At 36.1% G+C, this 15,072-nt stretch overlaps 2 protein-coding genes and 1 long non-coding RNA gene across 3 annotated transcripts; 1 reads left to right on the top strand and 2 right to left on the bottom strand.

The window, feature by feature from the left end:
• Positions 1-3,678: 3,678 nt before the first annotated feature.
• On the bottom strand, positions 3,679-5,431 carry LOC112090752. The gene is made up of 3 exons (XR_002901797.1): positions 4,757-5,431; positions 4,360-4,458; positions 3,679-3,750 (listed from the first exon to the last, which is right to left on the bottom strand). It is a non-coding gene; the product is annotated as an uncharacterized LOC112090752 (long non-coding RNA).
• Positions 5,432-8,357: 2,926 nt separating this feature from the next.
• LOC21386916 (26S proteasome non-ATPase regulatory subunit 14 homolog) lies at positions 8,358-11,626 on the top strand. The gene is made up of 6 exons (XM_010093771.2): positions 8,358-8,563; positions 8,904-9,081; positions 9,575-9,656; positions 10,091-10,267; positions 10,356-10,523; positions 11,180-11,626. The coding sequence occupies exons 1-6, from the start codon at positions 8,428-8,430 to the stop codon at positions 11,369-11,371; spliced, it is 933 nt and encodes a 310-aa protein (XP_010092073.1). The 5' UTR covers positions 8,358-8,427; the 3' UTR covers positions 11,372-11,626.
• Positions 11,627-11,793: 167 nt separating this feature from the next.
• On the bottom strand, positions 11,794-13,150 carry LOC21386915 (probable carboxylesterase 2). The gene has a single exon (XM_010093770.2). The coding sequence runs from the start codon at positions 13,061-13,063 to the stop codon at positions 12,092-12,094; it is 972 nt and encodes a 323-aa protein (XP_010092072.1). The 5' UTR covers positions 13,064-13,150; the 3' UTR covers positions 11,794-12,091.
• Positions 13,151-15,072: the final 1,922 nt, after the last annotated feature.

Genomic DNA, 15,072 nt, shown 5'->3' with positions numbered 1-15,072 from the left:
AAAAAAAAAAAAAAAAAAAAAAAAAAAAAAAAAAAAAAAACAGGATTTAATACCGTAAGAGGGAAACTAATACACACACAAATAAGTCTTAAATTAAAGAGAGATCCCAACAAAATGCAAACATCAGAATAAGAAAAATAGGAAAAAGGGAACGGCCAAAAATTTTTGAATGAAAGAAAGTAGAGGAAAAAACAGTATGGAATGAAAATGATACATCCATAGCAATTTTTAGACAAATCATATCAAATTCAACATAGCAAGGTTATTCTTGTTCATCATCGCCATGAGGGGGAAAGAAAGAAAAAATAAGAAGGAAACGAAGGAAAGGAAGGAGGAAGGAAGAGGGAAGAGATTGGGAGGGCACAGGAAAAGGACGCCGAGTTAAAAAAAAGGATAGGAGAAAAAATAGAAGCTGAAGCTAAAACATTCTAAATAAATTCATATATGTAAGTATATTACTAAGAAATCAATAAAGTGCAAGTATACATATCAATGCCCTTAGAACATAATAAAATACTAAAACCATAAATCAGGAGCAATGCTAAAGCAAAGAGTCAATAGTTATTAATAACATTAGAAAAAAGCAAGTAACAACTATTAATAATACGTGAAACGCTGTCACATTGCTCTAACTGTAAGATACGGACCAACCAGACAGAAACAGAAGCAGTCAAAGGTTGAAGGATAAGCAAACAAAGTAGTAGATGATAGAGGATAAGATGAAGCAGCAAATGATCAAGGGTAAAACAACAGCAGATAGAAGCAGTCAAAGGCACAAAAATAAAGAAGCAGAGCAGTAAATAAGGAGCAACAGAGTGAAACGATAGATGGTGAAGGATCGGAACGGGAAAAATAACAGGTACAAGAGATGAAGACAGAAACGTGTATCACAAATGCATGCAAACTGCAGTATTGATAAGTATTAAATGGAAAAATTAGCATGAACAATAGGTAACTCCTAGTAATATGACACGTAATAAAACATATTCAGCTTACAAAAATTAAGAAACCAAAATTTTTTTAAAAAGTAACAGATTTTCTTTCTTCCCTAATGTTAAAGTATAAAACTATTGTTGGCTCACCTCCTAATAGCTTAAGCTTTTGGGATGAATTGGTAAACTAACATGGTATCAGAGCGGGAGGTCCTGAGTTCAAACCCCCGTAATTGCACTCTTTATCTCCATTTAAAATTGTCATCATGTGTTGGGTCTTTAATATATCTCGGGCTTAAATATTCACGTGTTGGGCTTTCCAATTAATTTACCCACACGATTGCCTATTGTCCAACCCACACGTGAGGGGGAGTGTTAAAATATAAAACTATTGTTGGCCCACCTCCTAACAGCTTAAGCGTTTGGGATGGATTGGTAAACTAACACCTAAATTGCCAAGAATTCTAGATAATTCAAGCTGAGAATGGCGAGGATTCCAAAAAATATAGAAAGGCAAAAAAAACACCGATTCATTTAATATGTCCGTAACAAAAGGAGGAACAAATCATCAATCCAGCAAAGCAAAGGACAACTATAAACAGACCAGATCATCAGCACAATAAATGCAGAAAAAACCAAAAATTACACATACACGACATGGAATCAGCCAAGAGAAAATCCACCGACGCAAATAAAGCACAAAATACTACAACAAAGAAAGCAGTAAGGGAATAAACGCGGGAAAAAAAGGGGAAAAAAATTAAAAACCGTAAACAAAGAAGTATAGTAGATGAAGCAGCCGAAGAAAAAACCCAATAAAGAAATAGATAAATAAGAATAATAGCAACAAATTAATAACAAAACATATGACCCATTAAATATAAGTAGAAACCAAAACGAAGAACGCAAACTAAACCACCAAAGAAGCAAGAAGCAGAAATCAAAGAGGCATAGACGAAGAATATAGGAGAAATAGATCATAAACAGCGAATGGAAACGACAGAAGAATCCAAAAGGAAAAAGGGATAAAAACTCCAGATTTCCACCCAAATCAAAGAGGAAAGAAAAGGGCTCCACCGAGGAAATGAAGAAGGCGGAGGAAATGAGGGAATCAAAGAGAAAAGAAAAATTAGGGCTCCACCGGTTGCAAAATTACCAAAAAAACAAAACCCAAAAATCCACAAAAAGAGAAACAACGGGGGCAAAACCCGAAAAGCAACCCATCACACACGCGGTAAAAGACCAAACCGCTCATGCGCCAGACAAAGGAGGGAATAGTAAATCGAGGGCAAAAATGTCACTCCACTGTAAAAGAAACAGTAACTCTCCTTTAGTATATTTATAAAGTGAAAGCAATAGCATGCAATCTGATTGTATTAAATCTTTGGTGTTTAGTTAACTTGCACGTGAACTACTAGCTTACAAAACTATATTAATAGTGAGTTCAAAACTAGCGGGGTCTCCAGTCCCCAACTGGTCATAATCTGTCAAACTATGACCCATAGTCTGATAAGTTATGTTTGCCGCCAGGTCTCCAATCTCCGGCCGACCATAGTCTGTCAGACCATGACCTATCGTCTAACAAGTTATGTTGGTCGACAAGTCTCCGGTCGCCGACGCCAGCCATAATTTGGCAAGGCTATGATCCATATTCTGTCGCCCCGGGCCCCCCCCCCCAGCCATAATTTGGCAAGGCTATGATCCATATTCTGTCAGACTATGACCCCTAATCTGACAAGTTATATCGGCTGCCGGCCATAGTCTGTCTGACTATGATCTATAGTTTTGGCGCCAAACTATGATCCATTTCAACCGGTTTATGACCCATTTCAACATGTTTAAATCAATTTCCAGGATAAAAAAGTATTGAAAAGTATGCAAATGATTAGCCTAACTAAATAGCAATAGCTTAAGATCAAACAAATAACATAACACATAATCCCTAAAATAAAAGTTTAACAAACAACATAGCACATAATCCTTGAAATAAAAGTTTGTTCATCAGTCCACAACCACAACCACAACCACGAACATAATGCCAAGCCAAGTCTAGAATTCGTAGCACAAATAATCAATATTAACACCAAAACTCAACAAGACAGTAAATTTGTATTGTTGAGAACTCAAATCCAGAATAACAGTAAATTTGTATTGTTGAGAACTCAAATCCAGAATAACAGTAAATTTGTATTGTTGAGAACTCAAATCCAGAATGATTATTTGGCTGCTCATTCAAAAGATAAAAATCCTCATTACATGAAAGAAAGGATCCTCATTCTTCAAGCTAAATTAGAAGATATCATGTGAGATCATCCACTACTTCCTAAAAATCTACATAAAAAATATAAGATTAGTTTCAAATTTCCAAATTACTGTAATGAGTAGAACAAAAGATTTTAGGTAACAAGAAGCCATGTAATAGTGATCAACAAAAGCAGATTCAACCACAAATACATATTTCCTTAAAACTTGCCCAAGTTTGATATATGCTGGATCCAAAGAGGATACTATCCCCCTCCTTCAGCTTAATTGCTCCAGCAACTTCATTTTGAGTTTATAAAATTAAAAGTCAAATAGATGATAAAACCAAAGAGTACATTCTTTAGATTGAAGATGCATAGAAAGTTCTAGAAGTCAAAAAATCCATATTTAAAAGGGGGGGAAAACAAAACAAAAACAAAAGCAAACATACAAAAGCAGCTCAAAGAAGATTTAATGCAGTACCAGCAGCTCAAAAATAAAAGCAGGATGACAAGTATTTTTATCTCGTTGACCTCCTTGTTTGTGAAATCCAATGCAATACGTGAGAGAGGGCCCGCTGCAACAGACAGTAATTGAACAATATTACATGTAGCAACAGCACATGGACGTTTTCCCAATAAGAAAAGATGCTAGGAGGATCTTTCATCTACCTAGGTACACACAAACAACAATAATATCATCAACTACAGTAACAGCAACCAGATTTTCAATCGAAAGCTTTGGTTGTCAAGGCTTCACAAGAAAACAAACATGAAGTGTAGCATTTTTTTTGCAATATATTATCATTCAACTTTCAATACTGTTAATACTTTTAATGAAAAAGCTAATTTACAACTTATTGGATATTATTATTTTCCCAGTTTCCTTATAGCAATAATTCTACACTGGAAGCTTAGTAATTCCTAAGAAGAATTAAAAAAGTCAAATAAAGCCCCTACTAACACACACATATAGGGTTAATCTATTTTCCCATAATTTTGAATATAAAATATATACTAATATACTTGATATCAAGCCTCACAGTCTTAGCACCTTTTTTTTTTCTTTTTTTTCAAGTTTCAAGCATGGAAATTGGAATGTAACGAAATGCTTTTCAACTAAGAAATACAGATAGTAAGGTGATCACTTAAAAAAATGTTATCCTTGGCACACGCTAATCCCTTACATTTTGTTCTCTAAAACCTCTCATAAATATTGACAATCCTTCGTTCTCTTCCATTTGCACCCTTACTCTTTTTATTTCCTGCAAAACATCTCCTATTTCCTGCCATTTTTAAAATGAGTAAATGTCAACAGAATTGAACAGCCACTGGCTCATAAGTTTCTTAAAATTATCAAATCGTTGAACCTCTAAATTAGCTAAAAAGCTCCACTACTTAGCCAGATACAAATTTAAGTCTTGGCTTTCTTGACTATTGCATAAAGGAAATTGAAATGCTGCATTCCACTCCTATCAAATTCTCAACCGATCTTCACTAAGCTAACTTTCTCTTACACAACCATAAACCAAACAAAATCAATTTCTAGACCGGTAAATTCGACAAAAGCACCAATTAACTCACCGTGGAAACTCCATTGACGGCTTTGGAATCATCTTGAGTTTCAGAGAAACCAATGAACATTCACTGAAACATTTTAACAAACATTTATAATGCAAACTTCAACTGAAACCAAAAACCCATCGAGAAATTATCGTAGCGAAATAGGCATCGGCCATCCCCGGTAACCCTCTGAACCAAATAGCGTTCAACTTTCTTGGTGGCCGGTGATCCTCTACTTCCACTACATCAAAACCAATGAAGGACACGAAAAAACTTTTCCAAAGCATTTATCTATCTAATCTAGAAAATATATGAAATTAAGAAATTAAAATATATGTGGAACAAATATGAAAAGCAAAGAAAGAAAAGAAATTTATATTGACAATCCAATTCTGGCAAAGAACCGGTGGTTGGGGTCTCCGAGAAACGAATAATTGAGAAACGATAGATCTTCTAGCAACTTCATCGGCACTCCGGCGAGGTAGATCAGGATGGAGAAAGAGAAGGCGCATCGGAAGGGAGAGACAGCCGGATCTCATCGTCTGCGTGTCGCTCCGTCGATCCTCCATCTCGTCGCCGAAGCAGAGAAATCTTCACCAAAGGAAATCTGCATGTCTGCGACGGCTTCGACGGAGGCGGAGAAAAAGAGGAGAGAGGGGAGCTTCTGGCGGAGAGGAGAGAGTGGGACGAAAGAAGGGAGAGAGAGATCCGAGGTCGATGTGCGCGGGGCTAAGCCGGCGGGAGGAGAGAGAGTGAGACGAGAGAAGGAAGAGCGATGGCGGACAGAGGGGAGGCGAGAGAGGAGAGAGGAAGTGGCGGAGATACAGAATATAGGGTTTAATCATTTAAGATATTATTGAAATATTAAAAATAAATAAAAGGAGTAATATGTTTTAAGAAGGTAAGATATGTAATTCTCTTTTTTAACGTAAGGTACGTTATTTTTTGAAATATATATATATTTTTTGGGAAGATATTTAGAACAAAAATGTTGGATCTCATATAATTTATTGTTTCTCTTACAAGATAAAAACCTTTTTAATTAACTAGTTTTGGAGAATTGCCCTGCAAGTGTTTGCCATGTGTGAGTCAGCTGCACGATTTATTAGACAAACTCATTTTAATTTTAAACATCTAGTCATAGAAGAGTTTAAAAAATAATTAAATGGATATATAACTTTCGATGAGGCACATTTAAAAATTAGATTTTAAAAAAATGGTTGTGTTAAAATTTGTGTTTCAATCATGTATGTTTTTGTCGAATATTATATTTTCATCAATAAAATAAAAATATTAAGATATATTTAATGTGCAAAATCAAAAAGAAAATTAATTAGGGTGTACACGTGAACAAGAAAAGGATATGTATAGGCATACTTGAGCATAATTATTGAGTAGTGGTTTTTCTTAATATCAAAATATATTTAAAAACAAATCAAGTTCAAAACTAATTAGGTATGAAAAGGCTAAAAATGCTTGTTTAAGGATATATTCGGGAAAAAAAAAATACTTCAGTGGAGTAAACAAGAATAAAAAAATAGTCAAATACATGTAACCTAAAATATATAGAGAATCGAAAAAAAAAAAAAAACTATTTCAATAAGGATGTATTAAAGTTATTTAACTGAGAAATTAGTAAAAAAATAATTTAACGATGGGGATTTGACAATATGTACGAAGAAGGGTTGAATAAGAAGAAACATAAATATAGGACAAATGTGTAACAAAATAGCAAAAAGCCAAAAAAGGGGAACGAAACGTCCCGACGCGTCAGGCACATAGTCAAGCAGATTCACGCTTTTAATATGTAGGATAAAGTAAAATTTTAGTAACCAAAAGTTTTCAAATTTAAAAGGACAATCTATTTATTACATAACTTGATAAAAAAAAATGTTTTTCTTACAAAAAAATTGATAAAAATTGCAATTCACTTGCTGCTTGGCAAAGGAAAACTTAAAATATGTAGCGTATGTTTAGTATATGGATTCTGCAACAGTGTGTTAGGATTAAAGATTGTAATTAGTAGATTGTTAGAATTCTATAAGAATAAGGGACACGTGGACTTATGTAATTGGTTTAGCCTAGTGATTAGTTAGCTGGTCAGAATTGTATTTAATTAACACTTTGTATAGTTGCTCATTCATTCAATACAATAGATTATTCATTTTCAGAATTTCTTTATACTCAATTCTTTAGAAACTTTTTAGGTTTACTTACATAGTATCAGAACTACTTCCCGAAATTGGAAATATCACCGATAAACGACATTTCTTCTCGGTTCGTTCCAGTGTTTTTTACTCATTCAATCTCGTTAAAATTGGACATCAACAACTTCATTGTTGGCGGAAACAGGTTCTTTCTATGATTCATGGTCATCGATTGCTTCATTTTCTTTCTTCTTATTCTCTTCCACCTCCGTGATTCAAATTGTCAGTTGATGATGCTTCCGGAATTGTCAACCCTGATTTTCTTGATTGGGAGCAATAAGATCAATTGATCCTCTCTTGGTTATTTTCTTCCATGACGGATGCAGCAATATGGTCTATTTTTTTGCTCATAAACTCATAAATTTAGAAGATTTTTTTTCATGTAACCAAAAATATATAAAATTAGCTACGACCCTTCCAATATCAAAGCATCAAACTAATAACTCCAAAAATATTATAATTTCTCATATTTATGAAGCACAATCAGATAAAACCATCACAATATAAAATATGAGAACCATGATTGATTTATTTTCATACATAGAGGTCGACAAATGTTAAATAACAACCAAAAATGAAGGTTTTCGAAGAAAATATCATCATAAAAATAGGAAAAACTCATACCCATTAGAAAGAAGAAAAAGTATAATCATCAAGAAAAAAATTAGTATTTCCTACCAACCTTCTTTTGTTATGCACTCGCCAAAGAGGGAGAGCATGAGAGATCGAGTGACAATCTCAAAATCGAAGAGTGAAATGGTGGCTAGGGCACATATTGAACCCGCCAAATTTTCCTTCATGTACAAAGAAAGGGGAAAAAACTTACTTTCCCAAACAAAAAAAAAACACACAGAAATCAAGTGATCAAGGGCTCACACCAACAACAACTTGTCTTTGGTAATGACCAGCCTCCTCTCACAAACCCACATAGAGTTTGTCAAAATCCAAAGATATAGAGAATACAGAACAGTAGAAAGAGAGGCGGCCAAAGTGCAAAGTGCACGAAAGTATTACAAAGAGAGTGTGAACAGAAAACGAATCTAAGTACCAAACATTCTTTAAGACATTTTTTTTTATCTGACCTAGGAGCTTCTACGAAGGAGAGGAGAAGAGAAGTGAGAAGACGAAAAAGCCCCTGCCTAGCAAAGCAAAAAGAGAAAAAAGGGGCAGATCAAACATTTCGAGGAGCAGAATCGAAAATTTACTGTTCAAACAACAGTAAACTTCGACCACCTATAGTAGTACTGTATAATATAATTATTTCGGATATTTAGCAGGAAATCCCAATTAATAATAAACAAAAAGTGTGCGGGCATTCATAAATACACGGAAGTACAGGGGTATAATTACAAAAATTTAATTGTTTCTTATAAATCGGGGGCATTTCACCGACCTATTATCACTTTCTTCTTTGTTTTCTGGAGGCAGAGAGAGAAAACAAGCATCAGAAGTACTCAGAACTATCTTGTTCCCAAAGAAACCAGTATGGAGAGGCTTCAGAGGATGTTCGCCGGAGCCGGCGGAGGAGCTTTGGGACACCCTCCACCGGATTCGCCCACTCTCGATTCGTCGGAGCAGGTCTACATCTCCTCGCTCGCCCTCCTCAAAATGCTCAAACACGGTACGCCGTCATTTTCTCTCTTTCTATTCGATCTCGTCTTCTTGATATTTTCCGTTTGGTTCTTCGCATTTAGCTGGTTCTTTTACTTCTAGACCTAGTTTCTGGTTTTAGGGTTTCCTTGTTTTCCTGATTCGTTCGCCCGAATTAGGGTTTATTGCTATCGTTTTTGTTTCCTCTCTTTTGAATCTAAGAATGAAATTTGAGGAATCGAAACCCTAATAGAGAACATAGTCTTTTTTTTTTTTTGTGAAATCGTATAGCTAAATAGGAGTTCACTGGGATTTGAGGTTCAATTTGGGTATATTTTGATCTGTTTCTTCGGGATTTGACCCCTTTTTAGGTAGAGCTGGGGTTCCCATGGAGGTAATGGGACTGATGTTGGGAGAGTTTGTGGATGAGTACACCGTTCGTGTTGTCGATGTCTTTGCAATGCCTCAGAGTGGTACTGGTGTTAGCGTCGAAGCTGTTGATCACGTTTTCCAGACCAACATGCTCGATATGCTTAAACAGACTGGAAGGTACTTCTGCTTTTATTTGAATTGGCGTTTTACTGATGGGGTTATCGGACATAAGTTATTCCCAAATCTAAAATTAAGTCATTTGTCTTAAGTTGAATGAACTCATTTCCTTACCTGAGAAAATACTGGAGAAAATAAAGTATGTTTGTTGACTTGTGATGATATGTATTCCTGATGATTCTTTTCATGCACTGCTGCTAATCTCTGTGAGTTATTTTTTGCTTATATGTATTCCTGATGATTCTTTTCATGCTCTGCTGCTAATTTCTGTGAGTTATTATTTGTTTATATGAAGAGTGGTGTATTGTGAATGGAAGATGTCTAGTTTGGTTAGTTATTAAGGCTCCCGTTATTAGCAGCCATCTGTGAGAGTTGGCTTATTGATGCCATAGTTTGTTTAGCTCTAAATTTTGTTGCTACTTGTTATACATGACATCATTATGACTATCCAGATTGCCCACTAATATTGTACTGGTTTGGATAAATCTTGCAGACCAGAGATGGTTGTTGGGTGGTACCATTCACATCCTGGGTTTGGCTGCTGGCTGTCTGGTGTTGACATTAACACGCAGCAGGTTATATTTATTTTCTGTCTCTTTGAAATAGAATTTGTTTCTCGTCATTTTCCTGATGTTGAATTGTAACTCGTATTTCTCTCTCCTTGACACTTATATGTTGATAGTTCTCGGATGTATGAATAAGTAGTGTAGTTTTACTTTTCAAATCACGGAATAGCCCTGAACTACAAATGTGTGAATTATCCTCTGTTACTCTGTATGAGCTGAGTTTAGATATATTAACCTATAACTTGGGTCCCAGCTACCTAGTGAATTTCGTTTAAATAAACATTTTTTTTCTCTTATGTACAGAATACATGTTTTATTGTAACTGTTTTACATATAATTATACGCATAAGCCATAATGCTAATGCAGAGTGATGTTTGTTTAATTAGGAGGTTAATGCTATAGCTATACCCTAATTATAATTTGACTGCATATTTCTCTGTAGAGTTTTGAGGCATTGAATCAACGAGCTGTAGCCGTGGTGGTGGATCCAATTCAAAGTGTAAAAGGAAAGGTGGTGATCGATGCCTTTCGCCTCATCAACCCACAAACGATGATGCTTGGCCAAGAGCCACGACAGACCACATCCAACCTTGGCCATCTTAATAAACCATCCATTCAAGTGAGTGCAGGAAAAAAGAAATAAAACGTTTCCGTTTCCAATTATCTTGTATTTACAATGTTTTGACCTTTCATGACTCCTCTTTCAGGCGTTGATACATGGTCTGAACAGGCATTACTACTCTATCGCAATTAACTACAGGAAGAATGAACTTGAGGAGAAGATGTTACTTAACCTTCACAAGAAGAAATGGACTGATGGTCTAACTCTTCGGAAATTTGATACCCATTCCAAAACTAATGAGCAGACCGTGCAGGTAAGGATTCGTGAGTCTTCAAGTGGTAGTTACCTTATCTGTCATGGTGGTTTTTCTTTTTGGTTTATGTTCACTATTAGCTATCTATAGGGTTTTTGGTTTTTTTTTTTTTTCTCTGCAGTCATAGATAAACTGTAAAATTTTTCTCAATACCTTGCCTTAAGGAACCTTGTGTATTATCGAGAACTTCTATATGCTTATCCTTCGCCCCTTTTTTATTTAATTTTGGTTTAGCAGTGGGTTAAATAATTTTCTTGCTTCAACTTTTGTGCCTCATTCAGAGAAATCTGGTAATACTTTTGGCCACCTTGTCTCTGGTTTATCAGTAGGTTAATCAAGATCAAGTCATATCTTATAAAACATCTATCAGCAGTATTTCTTGCCTAACAACTATTTCTATGCAATGAAACAAACTTTTAGGTTCATGCAAGATTCATTTATTTTGACACCATAGATTCTTGTGGTATAATAAACTAGAATTCTACTGCCCAAGAGGTTTGTGATTTTCGTAATTTTTTCGTGGATTCGGATTTTGATTTTCCTGATTAAATTCAGTTTTTGAATTATTATGCGCCTCAGTGAACATGCTTTCCTATATAATCCGGCTGTTAACTTGTGAAAGGCATTTGACCATTTGTTTGGTTTCGGATGTTCAGGAGATGCTTAACTTAGCAGTAAAATACAACAAGGCTGTACAGGAGGAAGATGAATTGCCTCCTGAGAAGCTTGCAATTGCAAATGTGGGAAGACAAGATGCGAAAAAGCATCTAGAGGAACATGTCTCCAACTTAATGTCTTCCAACATTGTTCAAACTTTGGGAACAATGTTGGACACTGTTGTCTTTTAGGGTTTTTTTTTTTTTTCAAAGCCAATCCATGAAATATTGTGTTGAACCAAAAAGAAGCAAGCCCTTTGATTCCTTTGTAAGACCCTGTAGTCTTTATGATCTCATAGGCTTGCATGCAATTGATAGCACCATTCAGATTTGTTCCTGTTCTGCTTAAATTTCTCTTACTGAATATTTTACTTATTAAACAAATTCCTTGTGTTGGACTTGAATTGCATGTTGCTCTTTATAAAATGGTTATTCCGTTAGCCGGCACTTTCTCATGTGTGTGTAAGCGATTGCTTAAAGTCTCGGATATGTGCACGCCGCTTGATTTTAAGTTGTTAAAGCTCGTTTCTCGTGATTTTAATTGTCGGCCATTTTCATCCCAAAGCTAAAAGATAGAGAAGATATTTATTATTTCTCGACTGCCAGATACTTAATTTAACCAAAGTTTGATGAAAATGACATTTTTCAACACTCTATATAAATGACAAGCACAATAAGCTAGCTTTAACAAGAGAAAGCTAAAGGGTTTAACTTTAACCTAAGCCTTTTACATCAATAAATGACAAAAGCAACTAAATGGGGTTCAAAAAGATACGGGCGAAATCACACACCGTCATTTTTCCACGCATTACCAATAGGACACTGGTTTATTGCTCTAAAAAAGTCTCCTCCATACAAGTCCACAGTAAACCAACTTCTTTATTTTTTTTGGGTTAAACTGTTCCAAATTAATCACCCTTGCTTTACAAAAGCGGCCAAACGCTTGATCAAGCTCTCAGCCTTCTCAGATTCCGGCTTAAGGAGATGAAAGATGTGATCCTCTCCTTGAGTCTCCTCAATCTCAATTGTCCCTTCCCACGTGCTCTCCTTCACCTTCTCGTAATAAAGCTTCCCTCTATCCCTTAGTATGTCCTCCCCAGCAACAAGAACAAGTATTTTACCGCAAGCTTTCAACCCCTCGAGACTCGGGGCTCCCTCTGCAAACGGGTTGATAAGCGGGTCGTCGTTTCCCTTCTCCGAAGGACATACGACCTTCCACCACCGGTCCACCATCGTTCTCCGAACCGGATCCCCTGCCTCCAAACCCACCAGATCCTCACCCCAAAAGTAGGGATGAATCAGACCAATCCCAGCTATCTTCAGTCCATGACTTGGATCCGAGTCCGACCCGGATAATCGACAAACCATGTGGTGTGCGATGCTAGCTCCGGCGCTGTCCCCGAGGAGGAACACGCGGTCCAAATCCACGTCATCCTTCAGCCACGGCTCGGCGGCGGCGGAGTCGGAAGCGAGCCACCGAAGCGCCGCCCAGCAGTCGTCGTAGGCGGCGGGGAGAGGGTTCTCGGGGGCTAACCTGTAGTCGACCGAAACGACGGCGATTCGAGCGGCGGCAACCAGCCGGTTCAAACCGTTGTGGTAGACCGGGTCGGCTGTCGATGATATGAAGAAACCTCCTCCATGAAAGTAAACCGCCAGAGGAAGCTTCTGGTTCCTGTCGAGGTTTTCAGTGTCAGGACGGTACAGTCTGGCGGAGACGCCGGTTTCCGGTACGACAACGACGTCCTTGGAAACGACGCCAGTTTGAGGGTCCAGACCCGGTGGGGTGACTTGGGTCCCGGCCAGCCGCTCGATGGTTCCGTCCTTGTAGAGCCGGAGAAACGGAAAGGCATCAATTGAGACTTCTGCTGATTTGGTCGAGCCCATTGTGGGAAAAAAAAACACGACAATAAGTGAAGTGCATGTGAGAGAGGTAGGCGGAGGGGTTATTATAGTTGGAACGTCAATAGGAGAGAGACATGGGCATGGAAAAGATTTAGTGCTATTTAGTTGACTTTAATTTAAATTAAGATGTAATTTATGTGAGAATTTTTAATTATAATAAAAAAATTAAATATAATTATTTTTTTAATATTTATTATAATAAAATTTAAATTTAAAATTTGAATTAATAAAATAAACGGGATTAAATTTCCTCAATTACAGGTGGGCGTTGATTTACTTACACCGACAAAATTGATATGGGTTTGAAGTGATTAGGGTCGTATAGATTTTTTTTTTATTAGCAAAAAAAAAAAAAACAGAATTATACGACAAAATAATTAGGCTGAGCATGTTAATGATGTGATAATAATATATATTTTATGACCTTTGAGTATATGACCAACTAATTGTAGAGATGATTCCCAATAGACTTCGGAGCCACCCAGACTACTAATCAAGGGTTTGGTGAAAGGGAATTATGAACTCGCCACCGAAGTACGTCTAGTTTGTTGGGTTTTAAAATATCATTTCTTGTTTTGAGTATTGACTAGTTGGAGGATTAAAAAACAAATAAGAAACCAAGGCGGGCAAGAAAATAATTAGAAGACAAAAGCAATATCAGTATTTTTTTTTCATTTTCAAAGAAAATAAAAGTTAGGTACAAGTTGAAGCACTAAAGAGCAAAAGCATTGAAGTTTCTTTATTTTTATTTGTTGGTGGGGTACACCCTGAATGATAATTAAATCGAATTCGTGATTTCCAGCAATAATGGGAAGATATAAATAAGAAGATTATTGTTTTGGACAAAAATTGCTTTTATCGTTTGAAACCCGTAGTCGTTTTTGTTTTGTTTTTTGTTTTTTTTGTTTTTTTTTTTTTCTAAACCTAACATCAATATTAGTGTTGAAATTTTGAACGGGTCGTCTGCGATCGCTTAAAAATTTTAATTTTTAGCCTGACGCCCGAACCTGCCCGCCTAACGCCCGAACCCGCCTGCCCGAGCCCGAAAAGGTCAACGGACGGGATGCGGGCCTAGTTTTGACTGTCCGAGCCTGGTCAAGCAGCCCGAGCCCACTCGAGTGGCCTAAAAAAATATATTTTATTATATTTTTTAAATTTTTATAATATTGTATATATATATTATTTGTACATAAATAATTATTAAGTTATTTTGTGTTAAAATTATACAAAAACTAAAATCAACACACATTATTAATACAATTTAATAAATTAAATTTGTATATTAAATTTTAAATTTGTAATTCATGATTGCTTCGTTAAAAACATTACCAAGAAAAACCCAATTGGGATTAAAACTTGGTAAGAAAAAAAGAATACAATCATTTTGTGACGAATTATAAATTTTACAAACTTTCAAAGTCTAAATATACAATTACAATATCGAAAGTAAATACATATTTACAAATTACAATTTAGTTTGAAGTTGAAGGATCATCTTCAAAATTAAATATTAATCTATTAAATTTATCGATTCATTCTTAACTTGCTAGCGAAATTGTATCCACTAAACAATGATCGGCACGATCTTAATCCTTAATGCAGACCAATGCTATGTGTAATTTAGAATAGCAATATTTACATTGAGCTATGTGTTTAGTGTTACTGTCATTGTCAACATCCTCAATTGTGTCGAAGTGATCCCAAACTGTCGAGGTGCGCTTGCATTTTCTCTTGGAGGTTGCAACACTTGTACTCGCCACTTCTCCACGCCCACCACCATTGCGACCACGACCTCCAGTACGTCCACCACGGCTCAGATTTGCAGGTTCCTCAGTTGATTGTGTTTGCGATTCCTGCGTAATAAATTTATTCGTAGGAAATTGTCTTTCTTCCACGTTATGTTGAGCATCAACAGGAATACCAACATAACCAAAATAATCTAATATAAAAAATAAGAGCGATTCTAGAGAGAGAGCTTTAGGATATTTGTG

This window comes from Morus notabilis, unplaced genomic scaffold (assembly GCF_000414095.1).
Source record: "Morus notabilis unplaced genomic scaffold, ASM41409v2 Scaffold2090, whole genome shotgun sequence".
Taxonomy (NCBI): domain Eukaryota; kingdom Viridiplantae; phylum Streptophyta; class Magnoliopsida; order Rosales; family Moraceae; genus Morus; species Morus notabilis.
This window is presented reverse-complemented; position numbering and strand designations above follow the sequence as displayed.